This window comes from Erythrolamprus reginae, unplaced genomic scaffold, assembly GCF_031021105.1.
Source record: "Erythrolamprus reginae isolate rEryReg1 unplaced genomic scaffold, rEryReg1.hap1 H_1, whole genome shotgun sequence".
NCBI lineage: Eukaryota > Metazoa > Chordata > Lepidosauria > Squamata > Dipsadidae > Erythrolamprus > Erythrolamprus reginae.
In genome coordinates, this window is record NW_027248462.1 from 2,498,168 (window position 1) to 2,516,006 (window position 17,839).

The 17,839-nt window shown below is 37.7% G+C and overlaps 1 protein-coding gene across 1 annotated transcript in view; it reads right to left on the minus strand.

The window, feature by feature from the left end:
- Positions 1–16,308, minus strand: part of LOC139155306 (vomeronasal type-2 receptor 26-like) — a 29,668-nt gene extending 13,360 nt beyond the window's left edge. Inside the window, exons 1-4 of the mRNA XM_070730426.1 lie at positions 16,157–16,308; positions 14,998–15,286; positions 12,830–13,678; positions 1,133–1,360 (exon numbers count right to left, since the gene is read on the minus strand). Coding sequence (XP_070586527.1) covers positions 1,133–1,360; positions 12,830–13,678; positions 14,998–15,286; positions 16,157–16,308 — 1,518 coding nt within the window. The remainder of the gene's footprint in view (positions 1–1,132; positions 1,361–12,829; positions 13,679–14,997; positions 15,287–16,156) is intronic.
- Between the last annotated feature and the right edge of the window lie 1,531 nt (positions 16,309–17,839).

Genomic DNA, 17,839 nt, shown 5'->3' on the forward strand with positions numbered 1-17,839 from the left:
GAAATTCTTTTTCTTCTTTTTTTAATAATAATTTTTATTAAACATTTTCTTAAAAAGATTTTTATAATCTGCTTGTTTACAATATTTCTATATCAATTTGCATCAATTTTAAATCATTTGTTCCTCTTTTTCAATTTACATTTTATTATACATATAATTCCATCATTATATATGTTTCTATTATACTACATAATATCACATCACTTCTTATATATGATACCATTTCTCCAAATTCATTGCTCATTTCTAATTTCTTTACCTTCTTTGAAATTGACCTTTCTTAACCTTTCTTTACATCTGTCATCTAGCCATTTATACCATTTGTTCCATATCTTATAATATTGTGATTCTTCTTTATCATTTATTTCTTTTGTAAGTCTGTCCATTTCTGCACACTCTAGAATTTTCTAGAAGATGAGCTCCCATCACTCATATCTAGCTCCTATCCTGCCCAATCAGTAGTTCAAAAGCATTATTGTGAGTAGTTAAATGGGTACTACTCCAGTGGAAAAGACTAACTGCGTAAGGGCACCAGCACTGGATGTGCCCATGTAGGAGATGAGATCAGTGGAAAAGACGTGGAATATGTCATCAACCTGATCTCACTAGCCAGATGGTACACTATGCAGGCACAAAATTGAATGAATTAACAATAAGGTGATCAGGACTTCTCTATAAGTGTAGATTTTCCTGACAAACATATGCCATATGCCATATGAAATAAAATAAACAGGGATGCCAGCAAGAAGTTTAATGTTGCAGTCATGCAATGTCCAGTTTAATGACATGAATGATTTGCTCATGTCAACTGATGCTGTGAGTTGGTGCCATTTCACTCCAGAGATGGGCTCCTCCCGGTTCAGACTGGTTCTATTGAACTGGTAGTAATGTGGTGGCCAGGTTCATTGCAACTGGCAGTGACCCAAGCATGCCATACCCCCAAGCTGGTTCTCTCAGTGGCACCATTAGCATCATCATAACTACTGTGGATGTGCAGAAGAATTCAGAACCCAATCCCTGTTTCACTCATTACTTGTGTCTTTTTGCAGTGAAGTTGTTATTTCTAATTATGGTTGGTAAGGGTGGACTAAATACATCATCCCAAACAAAATCACCTATATCCAGAACTTACTTGGTTGAAAATTGTGGGCCAAGTGATAGTTTCATCATGAATGGTGAGCATTTGTCCTTCAGCAGCCCAGGGATCCAATTTCCCCACTTTCACTTGAAGGACAGACTGATTGGGGAATGTGACCCAGTTCTCAATATCCAGTCCAGTAACCAGTTGCCCTTTCTCATCAAAAGAAATTTGAACCCCAATGCTGTTGTTAAATTCCATTCTTTTCAAAAAGAAGTGAAGCTAAATTTAGAAATAATTGAAAATATTTGTAAAAAGAATAGAGGAGAGAGAGTAAGAGGAAGATATAAAATTATGTGAAACTCCAAACAGTTTACACATAAGAGGAGTACTTCTTATTTAATTTAATTTATTAAATTTATAAGCTGCCCAACGGACATTGAACAGCACACATAGATAAAAACAATATAAAATACAGTTAAAACCCCTGAGATAAAACATTAATTTCTTCTCGGATGGAGCTAGTTGGTAATGCTCAGCAGCCCCAGGCCTGCCAGCAGAGCTATGGTTAGTTCCAGAGACCTGGAGTCAATACAGAGAAAACCCTCCTCCATGGTCTCATCAATTGTCATTGTTTGGCCTATGGGACCCAGAGAAGGCCAACCCTGCGAGTTCTAATCCGTCACAGGAAAGTATGAAGGAGAAGACAGTTCTGTAAGTAGTTTGGTCCTATGCCACAAAGGACTTTATAGATGATAACCAATACTTTAAACTGCATCTTGAGACCGACTGGAAGCCAGTGCAGCTTGTGGAGTGTTGGTGTAATGTGGGTGTACCTAGGCACACAACAGCTTGCATGACTGCATTCTGGACCAACTGTAATCTCTGAATGCTTTTAAAGGGTAACCTCATGTAGAGTGTGTTGCAATAGTCGAGTCGTGAGATGATAAGGGCATGAGAGACTGTGAGAAGCTGACCAAAGAGATATTTAACCTGGAAATAAGGAACTTTCTGCCAGTGAGAATGATCAACCAGTGGAACAACTTTCCCTGGAGGTTGTGATCACTCCATCCTTAAGGACTTTCAAGGGGAGATTGGACTGCCATTTGTCCAAAGTGGTGTAAGGTCTCCTGCTTGGGCAGGGGGTTGGACAAGATAATTTAATTTATTAGTTTATTAGTTTATTAGTTTATTATTTGACTTCTATGATGCCTAACCCTGAAGGACTCAGGATGCAGATCCTTGTAGATGACCTACAAGGTCCCTACCAACTTAAATAAACAAACAAACAGACAAACAAACAAATAAACAAATAAATAAATAAAAAGTTTTATCATACCAAAGACCACTCTAAAACCTCAGCATTGCAAACTTTGGATGTTCCTTTTTATTATGCCAAGCGGAAAGGCTAGTGACTTACTAGTGAGTAGTAGTGAGGATGGCAAATCTGAAGCACTTGAGCCTACAATAACATCCATTCATCACAGAGAATTCCTTCCTCTTGTTTCTAATCTTTCTCTTTTTTAACCAGTCCCTTGCTCAACTTCAATTCATCCCTTCTTTCTTTCTTCTGCTCATTCTTATTCATTCTTCATAATTCTGCTTTCCCACTAACTGATGTTCTAATGCAAATACCAGTCCTAAAAATTACTCTAAGTGGGTTCTGCACCAACTCAGGAAGCTCAAGCTGCCCAAGGAGCTGCTGATATGGTTCCACAGAGGAGTCATTGAGCCTGTCATCTGCACCTCTATAACTGTCTCGTTCGGTTCTGCAACCCAACAATACCAACACAGACTTCAAAGGATAATCAGGACTGCAGAAAAATCATAAAGTGTTTCAATTCCTACCCTCAAAATGTCACTACAGAGCACTGCACACCAAGACAACTAGACATAAGAATAGTTTTTCCCCGAATGCCATCACTCTGCTAAACAAATAATTCCCTCAACACTGTCAAATTATTTACTAAGTCTGTGCTACTACAGTGGTACCTCAAGATACGAACCCCTCGTCTTACGAACAACCCGAGATACGAACCCGGGGTTCAGAAAATTTTTGCCTCTTCTTACGAACTTTTTTCGCCTTACGAACCTGCCACCGCCGATCGGTTTTTGTGATCTGCGGCTCTGTCGGCAGGTCGGGAGGATCCAACTGAGGTGGGGAATCCCAATAGGGAATTCCAGGGGCGGAGCTCTGACATCACGGAGACATCCTTCCTGGCCAGCCAAAACGTGGACTCCAGGAAGGAGGTCTCCGTGACGTCAAAGGTGTGGGAGGGGAGAGAGAACCATGCGTCAGAGGAGGTCTCCGCAGCCGCCCCATCTTGCTGCCACTTTCCCCTCTTGCCCTTCGCTTCCTCCGCTTGGAAGTGAGATGAGGAAGTATCGGGCCAGGGGATTTCTCCAATCTCGCTGTCAAAATGTGTCCGTGGGAGACCCAGCCATCCATCGCCCACTGCCCCCTCCTGCCAAAAGCCCGCAAAGAGCCAAAGCTGGGTGTGGAGAAAGGCGAAAATTTAAGCTCCTGGATGGACCGGAGAGCCTGGACACGCCACCTTCCCGCCCGCCCGCCCGCCCGCCCTGCCGATCGCCCTCCCACCCTCACCAACAGCGCATGTCCCACCCTCTCCAAGAGCTGCACCGAGGCCGCCCGGGAGCCACTCCTTCCAGGAGGGTTCCCCTCGCTAGCCTCCTCTAGATCTGCCATTCAAGGCTTTGGTAACTTTGGAGGATCGCTGCCCAGCACACGCGCGCTCTCCCGGCACAACTGACAAGAGGATTTTTTCCCCACCTCTCACGATCCCTCCAATGCCCCAACCTGCGGGAGGAGGGGGTTGGTTCCCCACACGGGAGCCACCCAAAGGCGAAATATGATTTGAAAAGCTCTGGTGCGCAAAAAGCTTGGGGAGAGTGTTACTTGGTAACGTGGGGAGGAGGAGGAAGAGCCGGGCCGGGAGGAGGAGGAGGAGTGGGAGGAAGGCAAGATCTGCTCCCAACACACGTTGGGAACGAGCAAACCAAGGGTTCTCAGCCAAGTCTTCTGAAAGAGACCGAGCTTTATGCAATCTCTTGGAATTAAAGGAGCGGGCGCCCGCACACAAAAAGAGGTGCTAGAAACACACGCTCAGTATCGGAGCTTTTATAAAAGAATCTCAAGGAGGGGGGGGGGGCTGGCAATGAAAAGAATCCAGAGTCCTAGGATAAAAGTCAAACCGGGCTGTTCAGAGGAACAGAAATCCAATCCCTTCACTAGAAACACGCGCTGAGAGTTTTGGTAGGGGCAAATTGTTTATTCGGAAAGGGACTGGTTTCCTCAGTGCTTTGAAAAAGTTACGATCTGAAGTTGATTGTCCCGAAATGCCTGGATTGGTAAATCGCCTTCCCTGGTTCCTTTCAAGTCCTTTGTTGCTTGAGAGAGAGAGAAAGAAAGAAAGAAAGAAAGAAAGAAAGAAAGAAAGAAAGAAAGAAAGAAAAAGAAAGAAAGAAGGAAAGAAAGAAAGAAAAAAGAAAGAAAGGTATGAAAACTCCGGGGAGGGGGCTGGAGAGAAACACTCCCCACAAAACTTCCTCCCCTCCTTCTTTTTTATAGTGAAACCGGAGTGAGGGAATATTATTGGATCGAACAGAAAAGTGGGGAAAAGAGGGTCATGAAGAGAGAACTTTCACTTGTTCCACCGTCAGCTTGCCAAACATTCCCCTGGTGCGTGAGAGAGAGAGAGAGAGAGAGAGAAAGAAAGAAAGAAAGAAAGAAAGAAAGAAAGAAGGGAGAAGGGTCCTTTCTCAGAGTCCAGAGAGATCTATAGGCTGATCTTCTTTTATAAAAGAATCTCAGGGGGAGAGCCCTGGAATAAAAGTCAAACCGGGCTGTTTAGAGGCACAAAAGAACAAAATCTCTTCGCTAGAAACAGGATTGGGGAAACCCGATGAGGAAATTGGGCGGGGTTTTCAAAGGGGGGTTACAGCAGAAGCTTTGCAGAGCCCAATGGTTTCATGGACAATGTAGTTCCCACCAAAGGGATCACGCCGCCCTCTGCCAGGTGGTGGAGTCTGAGGACTACTGTTCCCAGCATGCTCCTGGCTGGAAGGACGAGGCAGCTCAAGAAGGCTCGCCAAAACACAGCAATGTTTCTCCGTTACATCAAAAGGGGAATGTTTGGCAAGCTGACGGTGGAACAAGCGAAGAGAGAGAGAGAGAGAAAGAAAGAAGAAAAAAGAAAGAGAAAGAAAGAACGAAAGAAAGAAAGTTACGAAAACTCAGGGGAGGGGGCTGGAGAGAAACAGACTTTCTCTTTTATTTTGCAATTGGAGAGAGGGAATCTGGTGCCTGAAACGCAAGAATTGTAGAGGGAAGAGTTTGCAGCCAGCAGATTCCCCTCCGTTTTTTGGGGAGGAAGAATCTGCCAGCTGGAAATGCATTCCTCTACGATCCTTGTGTTTCAGGCATCCTTTTTGCAATCAGAGAGGGCGATGTGCCACCTCAAAATGCTTTCATTTAAAAGGTTTTCAACACAGTTGGAAGGGCTGCTTCAGGAATCAGGCTCCGAATGAGGCAGCCAAGCTGCAGGGGCTTGCTGGAAAGCCCAGTAGCATATTCACGAAATGGCAGGTCCAGGGGGAGTGATGTGCTGCCTCTTTATTGGGTCTTTCTGAGAGGAAGCCTGGCTTTCAACGCACTTTCCCGGGATGCTTCAGGAATCAGGCTCCATGTGGAAGTGAGGATCGCCTGTGACAACCTGAAAATGAAATGCGCGAAGTGTGTGGGCGGGGCTTTGTGCCGCTTCGGAACCCGTTTCTTTCCTGCTGCCACTCTCTCCTTGAAGGTTTTCCCAACGAAGCACTGCGCTGGGCTCCGAATTGGCGCAAAGTTCTCCCTGCCTCCGCTGCAGTTGGGAGGCTCCTTGGGGAAGGTGGCCGCAGAGGAGGCAGGGAGAACTTTGTGCCACTTCGGAGCCCAGCGCAGCGCTTCGTTGGGAAAACCTTCAAGGAGATTAGTGGCAGCAGGAAAGAAACGGTCTCCGAAGCGGCGCAGTTATCCTGCCTCTCCACCTCCTCCCCCTGCGGCCGCCTTCCCAAAGGAGTCTTCTGGCTGCCCAGGGGGCGGGGTTAGCTTTGTGCCGGGGGAGCGGGGGCTGCCACCCGAGCGCTCTTGCCCAGCGGGAGGCGAAGCACTGGGGTGGGGGTGGGGGCTGTCGGGACACCTCCCACCCCAGCACTTTGAATCCCGCCGGCCAAGAGCACTCGGGCAGAAGCTTCTGCCAGACACGGGCGATGAGCGGGACGTCACTTCATTCCTCCATGTCACTTCGCCGCTTCGCCGCTCCTTGTGGCTGGGGGGGGGAGTTAGGAAGGTCCTACTTCTCCCCCCCCAGCCAAAAACTCAAAGCCTATCTCCTGCCGCACGGTTTAGCCAGGAGAGGAGCGGCGAAGTGACTTGGAGGAATGGGAAGCTCAAACCGCCCGGTTTGAGCTTCCCATTCCTCCACGTCACTTCGCCGGCTTCGGGAGGCTGCTGGGAAGCCCCCCCCCCCCGGCTGTTTTAAAAGGTGACAGCCGGGCGGCAGCGTTTTTTTTGCAGGTTTTTTTTGTTGTTGCACGGATTAATTGACTTTACATTGTTTCCTATGGGAAACAATGTTTCGTCTTACGAACCTTTCGTCTTACGAACCTCCCCCCGGCACCAATTAAGTTCGTATCTTAAGGTACCACTGTATTAATACTAGTTTTTTCTCATCATTCCTATTACCCATTTCCTCCCACTTATGACGGTGACTGTAACTTGTTGATTATATCCTCAAGTTTTGTATTAATATTGTTTCCTGATTGCTTATTTGACCCCTATGACAATCATTAAGTGTCATTTTATTTATTTTATTTTATTTATTTGGTCAAACAATTATACGGTGATAATTTGTACAAATTAAACATTAAATAAGTAATGATAAAAAGTAACACAAGAAGACAATAGGACAGGGACGGTAGGCACAGTGGTGCACTTATGCACGCCAAGTGTTGTACCTCATGATTCTTGAAAAATGTATATTTTCTTTTATGTTCACTGAGAGCATATGCACCAAAGATAAATTCCTTGTGTATCCAATCACACCAATAAAAAATTCTATTCTATTCTATTCTATTCTATTCTATTTTATTCTATTCTATTGTAAGCTTAATTTTACCCTCCTTCTCTTTCATAGAAGAGCTGCATTCAACTATACACGAGACTTTAAATACCTTGAAGGACTTTATGGTTAAATCACAAGAAGATGCCACTCAACAAAGAGAGGCCATAAAGGAGGAGGCAACACAACAAAGAGAAGCCATAAAGGAGGAGGCAACACAACAAAGAGAAGCCATAAAAGCTGACTTGGCAGAATTTAAAGTGGAGATGGCCCAAATGAAAGCTGATATGGGCGAGATGAAAGACCAGATAAAGCAGATCCAACAAACTCTTCAAGAAAGTGATGACCGAGTTAAAAAAGTTGAAGTGCAATCTGATAAAAATGAGAAAAGAATGGATTATCTTGAAGGGAGAGCTGATGAAAGATACAGAAGATATGATGAATCTATCATCCAGCTGGAGATGCAACGAGCTTCGTACGGACTTCGATTTCAGAATATAAAAGAGGAAAAAGATGAAGATTTAAAAACGACTATGGCGGAAATTATTGGAGGTATACTTCAAGAGGACCCCATGGCCTTACTGAAAGAAATCGATGAAGTATACAGAATCTCGAATAGCTACATCCGTCGACACAACCTCCCAAGAGAGATACATATTAAGTTTACAAGAAAAGCGTTGCGAGATGAGATACTTCATTATTCAAGAAACTCCCCGCCTCAACGACATGGAGTAGAAATAAAGATATTAAAACAAGTTCCAAGAAGTGTCAGAGAAAATAGAAGAGATTATCATTTTTTAACTAAAATTTTGATCAAAGAAAATATCACTTACCGTTGGCTTATTCCACAAGGACTTTCTCTGACATGGCGTTCTACAAGATACAAATTGGAAAACGTAGAACAAGCCATGTACTTTCTTGAAAAGAGTGGCATCGGCCACTCCGACCACACAAGTAACCAACAAGTCGTCCAACTACAACCAGCTCAACAGCAACCAGGGGAAAAATTACCAACCCAGCAAGAAGAAGATTTGGGGGCCACTGCTCAAGTAATAGAGCAGGATCAAGGTCCTAGAAGAGTTCAACCTCAGCGAGAAACCAAAAAACCCATTAAATGACAACAAATAAAGACTTAAAAATCTTTTCTGTAAATGTCAATGGACTTAACGAACCAAGAAAAAGGAAGCAAATTTTTTCTAAGATTAGAAATCAAAATGTCCATATTGCAATATTACAAGAAGTTCATATTAAAAAAGATAACCAAAAATTACTGTTGAATCCCAAAATTGGAAAAATGTATGCTGCATTAGCAGACCAAAAAAAAAGAGGTGTAGTGATGTATGTTAAGAATGCTATAAATTCCAAACAAATATATAAGGATAAAGAGGGTAGGATACTGATTGTACAAGTTGATATTGAACCTAGACCTTTAGTGGTTGTTTCTATTTATGCTCCCAATGAAGATCAAATGACATTTTATAAAAATTTACACCAAATAATAATAGACCTAGCTATCGACAATGTATTGATAATAGGTGACTTCAATGCTATCGCGAATAGACAATTAGACCATTCAGGAGGGGGAGGTAATAAAAAAAGGGGAAAAGGTAGAAAAACAAGAAGGAACTTGCTACCTAGTACTTTTCAAAAAATGAAAGCGGAATTATTACTAAGTGACATTTGGAGGGAAAGACACCCTCATAAAAGGCAATTTACCTTCTACTCCAACCCCCACAAAATTTGGACGAGAATCGATATGTTATGGGCACCAAAAACGGTTGCAGAACAAATAAGAGAGGTCGAGATAGACGTTAATACATGGGCTGATCACAACCCAATAGTGGTCTATATGACGATGAATAATAAACAGAACAACTGGCGGATGAATAGGTATATATTAAATGATAAGAAATATAAGGATTGGATTGAAAAGGAATTAAAAATATTTTTTGAAATTAATAAAACAGCAGACACTACCCCACAGAACTTATGGGACACAGTTAAAGCATATATAAGAGGCTTAACAATATCTTATACAGCAAAACATAATAAGGAAAAGAAATTAGAGTATTTACAATTAACAAATGAACTAAAACAATTAGAATCTTTATCGCAGCAACACATTAAGAACAGAGATCTAAAGACAGAAATAAATGTAATTAAACATAAAATCAGAGTTATAGAACAAAACCAACTGACTGAAAAGATTAAAAGAGCAAAGCAACAATATTTTGAACATGCAAATAAACCCGGCAGATGGCTAGCGTATAAACTTAGAAAACAGAGCCAATCAAAATTAATCCAAAAACTAGAAGACAAAGACGGTATAATAAAATATGATACAGAAGGTAAGGCAGACATTGTCTATAATTTTTATAAAGAGTTATATACTAAAGATCATGTTATTGAAGATGAAGTTTTTAACTACTTAGAAACTTCAAATTTACCACAAATAACAGAAGACCAACAGGCCACCATGGATGGACCAATAACAATGGAGGAACTCCTAACAACAATTAAAAAACAGAAAAGCAATAAGGCCACAGGACCAGATGCCATACCTGCGGAATGGTACAAGATAGACAATGAAACAATAAGAAACCATATGTTAGAAACCTTTAATTTATGTAGACTTGAGGGAAAAATCCCCAAATCTTGGTCAGAATCACTGACAACTTTAATACATAAACAGGGTACAGAACCAGAAAAAATTAAAAACTATAGGCCTATTTCATTATTAAATGTAGACTATAAGATTTTTATTACTATCTATGCAGAGAGACTCAAAAGAGTTATAAACAGAATAATACACCAAGACCAAAATGGGTTTCTTCCAGGGAGACAAATTAAAAATAATATTAGAACTGTAATAAATATACTAGAATACTATGAACAACACTCAGACAAGATGGCATCTTTAATGTTTTTAGACGCTCAAAAGGCCTTTGACAACGTTAATTGGATATTTATAAAAATGCAATTAAATAAAATGAGATTTGGTCCAAAATTTGTTAACCTAATAGATACCATATATTCAAAACAAACAACGAATATAATACTGAATAATAGTCAATTACCAACACTTGATATAAATAAGGGAGTTCGCCAAGGATGTCCTATATCACCATTGTTATTTATCATGACTCTTGAAACTTTATTAATTAAAATAAGAGCGGACCCTAAAATAAAAGGTTTAACCATAGGAGAAGAAACCTATAAACTCCAGGCCTTTGCAGATGACTTAATGTTTATAATTGAAGAACCGACCACAACAGTTCCTACCTTACTACAAACCATTGAACAATATGGAAATGTAGCAGGTTTAAAGATAAATAAAAGCAAAACACATTATTTGACCAAAAATATGAATAATACACTAGAAACTAAATTAGAAAGTATTACTGGAATAAAGATTGTAAAAAAGGTAAAATATTTAGGAATAAATCTAACAGCGAAAACAATAACATTAAAAAATGATAATTATATGAAATTACTAGCAGAAATAAAAAAAGATTTAGCAATGTGGAATAATTTGAAAATATCTTTTTTAGGAAGAATTGCAACAATTAAGATGAATATCTTACCCAAGGTTTTATTTCTTTTTCAGGCAATACCAATAAACCCAGGGGGAATCTTTTTAAAAACTTTAACAAACTTAGTTAAAAAATTTATATGGCAAGGCAAAAAAGCAAGGATAAAAATGAATTGCTTAGAAGATATTAAAGAAAGAGGAGGATTTGGCCTTCCAAATTGGAAACTATATTATCAGGCCGCCGCATTAACATGGCTTAGAGATTGGATAATCTTAGATAATAAAAGAATACTTGATCTAGAAGGACATGATTTAATGCTTGGATGGCATGCATTTTTATGGTATGATAAGGACAAAAACCATTCATATTTTAAAAGGCATACATTAAGGAAATATTTATTAGAAGTATGGAAAGACATAAAGAAAAATCATTTTTTAAGTATCCCAGAATGGCTAGCCCCTTTAGAAGCAATAACACATCCAAAGTCTATAAAGGACAAGAAAATAACTTATAGATATAAAGAATTATTAAATGATCAGATGAAGCTTAAATCTAGAATTGAACTACAAGAAGAAGAGATAATAATAGATTGGTGGCACTATGCCCAGATCCGATCTAGATATCAGAAGGATAAAACTCTTTATATTTTTAATAAAAGTAAGAATCCTTTAACTACTTTAATTACCACTAATTCAACAAAAATGATAGGGAAAATATATAAATTACTTATCGCTCATAAAAATATAGAGTTGACTCTAAAAGATACTATGATAAGATGGTGTAGAAATATTGGCAAGGAAATAGATATAGATACATGGGAGAAAGTGTGGATTAATAATTGGAAAATGACTAAGTCAGTTTCCCTAAAAGAAAATCAAATTAAAATGTTTTATAGATGGCATCTCCCACCAAATAGGATAGCAAAAATGTTTCCCAAAACATCCCCAATATGCTGGAAATGTAAGAAGGATATAGGAACTTATTATCATCAATGGTGGACATGTGGAAAAGCAAAAACATATTGGAAGATGATTGAAAAAATATTAAAAGAAATAATAAAGCAAGATATAGATAATACCCCGGAATTTTACCTACTAGGTGTCACAAATCAGATCTACAAGAAAGAAATTCTTTACTTAATTATACACATATTAACCGCGGCTAGAATAATATATGCGCAAAATTGGAAAGGGGAGGAAATCCCCAAGGAAGAAGAGGTTATAGCTAAAATATTAGATTGCGCTGAAATGGATATGATGACAAGAAGATTAAACGATCAAGAAGATACTAAATTTTATGAAACATGGAACAATGTTTATAAATGGATAGATAAGAAAAAATAAGAAATATAGATTGATCCTTAGTTGTATTAGTTTTTACCTAGGTGATAATAATATTAATATTAGTTTAAAAGGACTTTTTGATGATTATGTATAAGTATAAGCAATATACCAAGATTTTTGATGTATAATAGTTGATTTTACCTAAATTGTTTGGATTGAACGTTTGACATTATTTTACTATAGTAATTAGGATTATATTAAAGGTATTTTTTGGTAATTATGTTATAATAACCTCGTTTAACACTTACATCGAAATTAAGATTTGTAAAACTTTAATTCAAACTTATTAACTTTTCTTTTTTATAACAGTTAACATATATCTAATTATGTATTCTTTTTCTACATTTGAATGTATACTTTCATAAGAAGCGGGGGAAATACACCCCCACTTTATGTTTATTGTTTGTATGTATTTGTTTGTTTTTATGAAAAATAATAAAATAATAAAAAAATTTAAAAAAAAAAAAAAGAAGAGCTGCATTCATGACTTTGGGGCTAATAAAGTTTTTGGCAGAATTATTTTTACTGCATTGTGGAAGAATGCTCAGGAAAGAATTTAGAGGGAAGAAATCTTGAAAACTAATCTAGAAGAAACTGCAGTGAGATTAGCAATCCTCCAGGAATTTTTTTAAAAAAATGGGATAAAGAAATAACATAAAATTCCTAACCTTCAATTCACAAAACATTGTCATTTCTGATCTGCAATTGACATTTCATTCAATTGATTGAATGCATACTTAATTACTTCAAAATTACCTGCCATGGCTGTACATCCTGAAGATCAGATTTCCTGCCACTCAACCTTCTTGTATATAGTTGCTGACCCATTTGTATGGCATGTAAAGCATATGCCACAGCATACACTGCATTATATATGCTGTAACTATGACTGGTCATCATCATTTCAAAAAAAGCCCAAGGAAGACTCTCCAGTTTTTCTTGCCCGGTGCAAATACCCTCAGGATCATCATTCTTGGATGGGTCTGGAAATACACAGCCAAATGCATGTTCCCATACATCTTTAATGAAACCATCTTGAGGAAAGAATGAGAAATAGTTTCTTGTCTCAAGAAAATGCAGAAATTCTTCAACTTTGTTTGTGTAAGCTACAAAGGAGAGTGCACCATGGAGGACCTGGATGTCCCAACTCTTATGATAAAAGAATGATGCAAGACCCATTTGGGAAGCCACAATCCACACCTTACCTTTTGGCTTTATAGAAACTATTTCCATTTCAGGTAGATATAACAATGTTCTCAATTCTAAAACATATTTGTCTTTGATTATCACAACATTAGCTTTGCTGTTAATGAAATGATGAAATATCTCCACAAACCATTTCATGCCATCATCCACATTACTAAGATAAATTGTCCTCAGCTTCTCTAAGAAAGCAATACATATACCATGAAGAGAAAACCATGAAAAAATCAGTTGTTCAAATTTTTCTCCACCACCTTTCACAAGAATTCCAACCCAGGTCCACTTGAAGTGGACAAGTAGCTGAAGAATCCCTCTAAAATAAAAGTCTTCACCTGGAACCATGTGGTAGTAGAAAGGAATATCAGTTTTACCATTCATATTTGGAAGAGGGCCATATAGGATCTATAGAAATTTTTTAAAAACCCAAAATCAATATGTATCTACAAATAAAGAGTTCTAAAATGTCTTCATAATGTCAAAACAGAAAAAATGGTTATGGGTATGCAATATTTATAGCAGTAGTTTGGGATAAATAATAGTTGAATTATGTTTTATTTGCACAGCTGAATATCCTCTTTGCATATTATTTTTTCATAAAAAATGGAAATAATTTTGTATATGAAAATGGTTCATGCTATTTTATAGTACCATACATGACTTTTAAAATGTTTTTTTCTGCAGACAAGAGAAATTTCAAAGACTCTTTTTTATTTTAATATAAATTGCAATGTATTTTTTGAGTCTCCCCAAAGCTGTTGAATTTTTTAAAAAATTTGGTATATTTATTTACTTACTTACTTACTTACTTACTTACTTACTTACTTACTTACTTACTTACTTACTTACTTACTTACTTACTTACTTATTTTTATGCCGCCCTTCTCCTTAAGGGCAGCTTACAACATGTTAGCAATAGCACTTTTTAACAGAGCCAGCATATTGCTCCCACAATCCTGATCCTCATTTCCGCCCCCCTCAGAAGGATGGAAGACTGAGTCAACCTTGAGCTGGTGGTGAGATTTGAACCACTGACCTGCAGATCTAGCAGTCAGCTTTAGTGGCCTGCAGTATTGCAGTATTGATCCAGTAATAATAATACTAACAAAATAAAACAAAGGATTTATGTCACCAAGGAATATTGCTTCCCAGCATATATGTGTCCCATATCCATTTTTTTGCAATGGAATCCACCCTTACCCACAAATTCCCTTATATTCTGTTCCAGATTTTTCCATGATGAGGAATGGGAGGAACCAAGTTCAAGTCTATCCTAGCTAAAAGAGCTCAGTGTGTAAATTTGGGCCCATCATACTCTTTTACAGCCTAGCCACTATGTGTTACTCTTTGAATATGTGGACTGAAGGCAGCATTTAAAGCTAATAACAAAATAAAACAAATAAGTAAAATAAAACAAATAAGTAAAACCAACAAACCTGATATAATTTTTTTGTTCATCCCAATACCAAATTCTATGGGAGGAAATCCAGAGGTCCTGCAGAGCATGAAATGCTTAATGCTTACTAATTGTTATTTTTTCAAAATGACCTACCACGTCAAATTCTGAAATTGGTATCACTTTGCTTTATCCTTTGATAAATACATATTCTTAAATATACTTCACAGAAAAATGAATATTAAAATAAATATATCTTAACAACTTACAATTCACTCTATGTGAAAATACAAAGCAAAGTATAGACAATGTCATCAATGCCTCTTACCTGTGGAACTTTAAAAGTGCCTAAAATATCTTCCATATCAAAGGAAACTCCAGGATCAAGAGTCCCAACAACTGATACAAGTTTGTTCAGAATGCCACACTTGTAGTTGGGAATGAATTGGTTCTGACTGGAGAAAAGTTCCATTGTGGCATGATATGTGTATTCTCCACCATAAGTCTCAAAGATTCTGAAGCCCAAGCTGATGTTAGGTAAGAGATGGAAGTCTTCATTGATCTTCTTAACAGCAAATATCATGGTCAAAATATTCTGATAATATTTGATTAGGACTCTGGAATGGGAATTAGATGCTGAATCAAATGAAATTATATATCTAAAAAGGGCAGTCAAACTAAGCCATGTTACAATAATATTAACTGATAAATTAGTTATCATTCAGGTAAATGATTATTAGCTTTTCATGAGTCTGTAGATAGATATTTATAGATAGTATTAGTAGATAGTAATAGATATTAAAATAACATTTTTCTTTTACTAGAGAAGATACCATGAATTTTTATGTTGGTTTCCTTTTTATTTTATTAGAAGAATACTTAGATTTTCCAGAATTTATAAAATATATTCTTAACATCATCTTGTTATTGGATAGCAAATACATTGTAACTTTTTAAATTATATCTATAATAAATTGCTTAAAAAGCACTTCAAATAATCCATAATGTGCTAAAAGTTGGCTTACTGTAAAATTAATAGCAGCAAAATTTATTTGTTGCAATGCCTTTATTAGTTTAAATAATTCACAATTTCTAAAAAAAAGTTACCAAAGCAGAATAAAATGTTTTCTCACGAAGATACACATTTCTTTTCTGCATCATACATGATCATATGCAATATTTATTTGTATTCTATTTATTGATGTAAAATATACTGCATCTCTGACTTAATACTATTATTCCAAAGTTAAATACAATTTTACTTGCTTTGAGATTTAGTTGGAGAAGTTGATGCTATAATCCGCAGAAACATGTAGAATCTATTAATCACGAAGGACTGAATAATTATTTCTATTTCTACTATTTTCTTTAAGGAACACACTTTCACTATTGCTTTTCCTTAGAAATTGGAATTAACTAAAAATAGATTTATAAAAGAAGTCTGTATAGATTGATACAATATTAGAAAGAACTTAATAGTATCTTACAGGGTTTCACCAACAGCAGTTTTCTTGGGAGCTTCTTTAAAGCTTTCTACAGCTATGTTTATGAAGATGAATGAAGTAATGCCACCAATAATGAGGTCACCTGCTTCAAAATATTTATGATCAATTGAGGTAGTATCTTGGATTCTACACATTATTGGTTGAGCTTCATAAATTGCATATGGCAATAATAGGAGAATCAAAAAATTCATGGCCCAGTTTACCAGTTTTCTATCACTTCCATGTAATGCTTGTAAGTCTCCAAAAATATGCAAACTTGAAGTACATGTATTTGTTCCTCATATAACTCCCATTTGGTTCTGAACCTTTGAATAAAAATCATTCTGACACATCATTTCAATAATCCCATATCCTCCAAACTCTAAAAACATATAAAGATTTAAACTGCCCATCATCTCTTCCAGCCCATTCTTCCAAATAAACATAAATTATTGACTAGGGCTTTGAGAAGAAATAAAGTTAATAATAATAATTTTAATACTGGTAATTATAAAAGAAGGGGAAGAAAAGTGTTATCGCTATATTTCCATTTCTCTGTGGAATTATAGATATGCTTCTCAATTCTAAACGTATCATCACCAATTTTATCCATACAACAGGACTGAGTAGTGACAACAGTCCTCAAATATTGAAGAATATGTTTGTGAAATGAAATGTGAGGCACAGAAAATACCAATGAATATGGGCTTGATTCAAAAAACTGGCCAAATTTATGACAGTCATTCTCATTTTAGGAATAATTTTATGTCTTGATGGTTACTTACTATTACTAATAGAGTAATAGCAGTAACTGATGTTATTTCATTTCAAAGCCAAACTTCATAAAGGTATCAAGATATATCACTCTCTCCCCAACCACTGTTGCTACATGCTCTTTAACTAATAGATGACACACCACCACCCACATTTGTACATCAATCTTGAATTGAAAAATGCTGCGTAATCCAAGATTATGGATGAAAAGTCCACAGATGTCCACAGTCAAGAATCAGAGCCTCATCGGCCTTGTGTCAGAGTTTATTCCTCCCCAGTCTGACCAATTGAACCTCCAAGCACTAGAACAGTGTTTTTCAACCAGTGTGCCGTGGCACACTAGTGTGCCGCGAGACATGGTCAGATGTGCCACGAAGAAGGAAGCTCAGGTTCCGGTCTCACAACTTTTGCTGAGAGAGAGAGAGAGAAAGAGAGTGAGAGAGAGAGAGAGAAAGAGAGAGAGAGAAAAGAAAGAGAGAAAACAACTGAGAGAAAGCAAGCAAGAGAGAGAGTGAAAGAGAGAGAAAAGAAAGCAAGAGAGAAAGAGAGAAAAGAAGAGGAATGGAGAGAGAGAGAGATGAGAGAAAAGGGGAGGAAAAAAGAGAAATGAGAAAATGATTGAGACAGAGAATGGGAGGAAAGAGAGAGAGACAAAAGAGAGAGAGAAGTGACTCTTGATTTAAAGCATATGATAAAAAGCACCCAAAAAATAGAGAAAACCCCCCAAGCCCTCACCTGTTTTTGTAAATAGTTCAAGAGTGTGTATACACACACAGAGAGAGAGAGAGCGGGGGGGGAGACAGGGATGGAAAAAGAGAGAAGAGTGTCTTAGGGTGTCATTTTGTGTCATTTTGGTTGGTGGTGTGCCCCAGGATTTTGAAAATGTAAAAAAATGTGCCGCGGCTCAAAAAA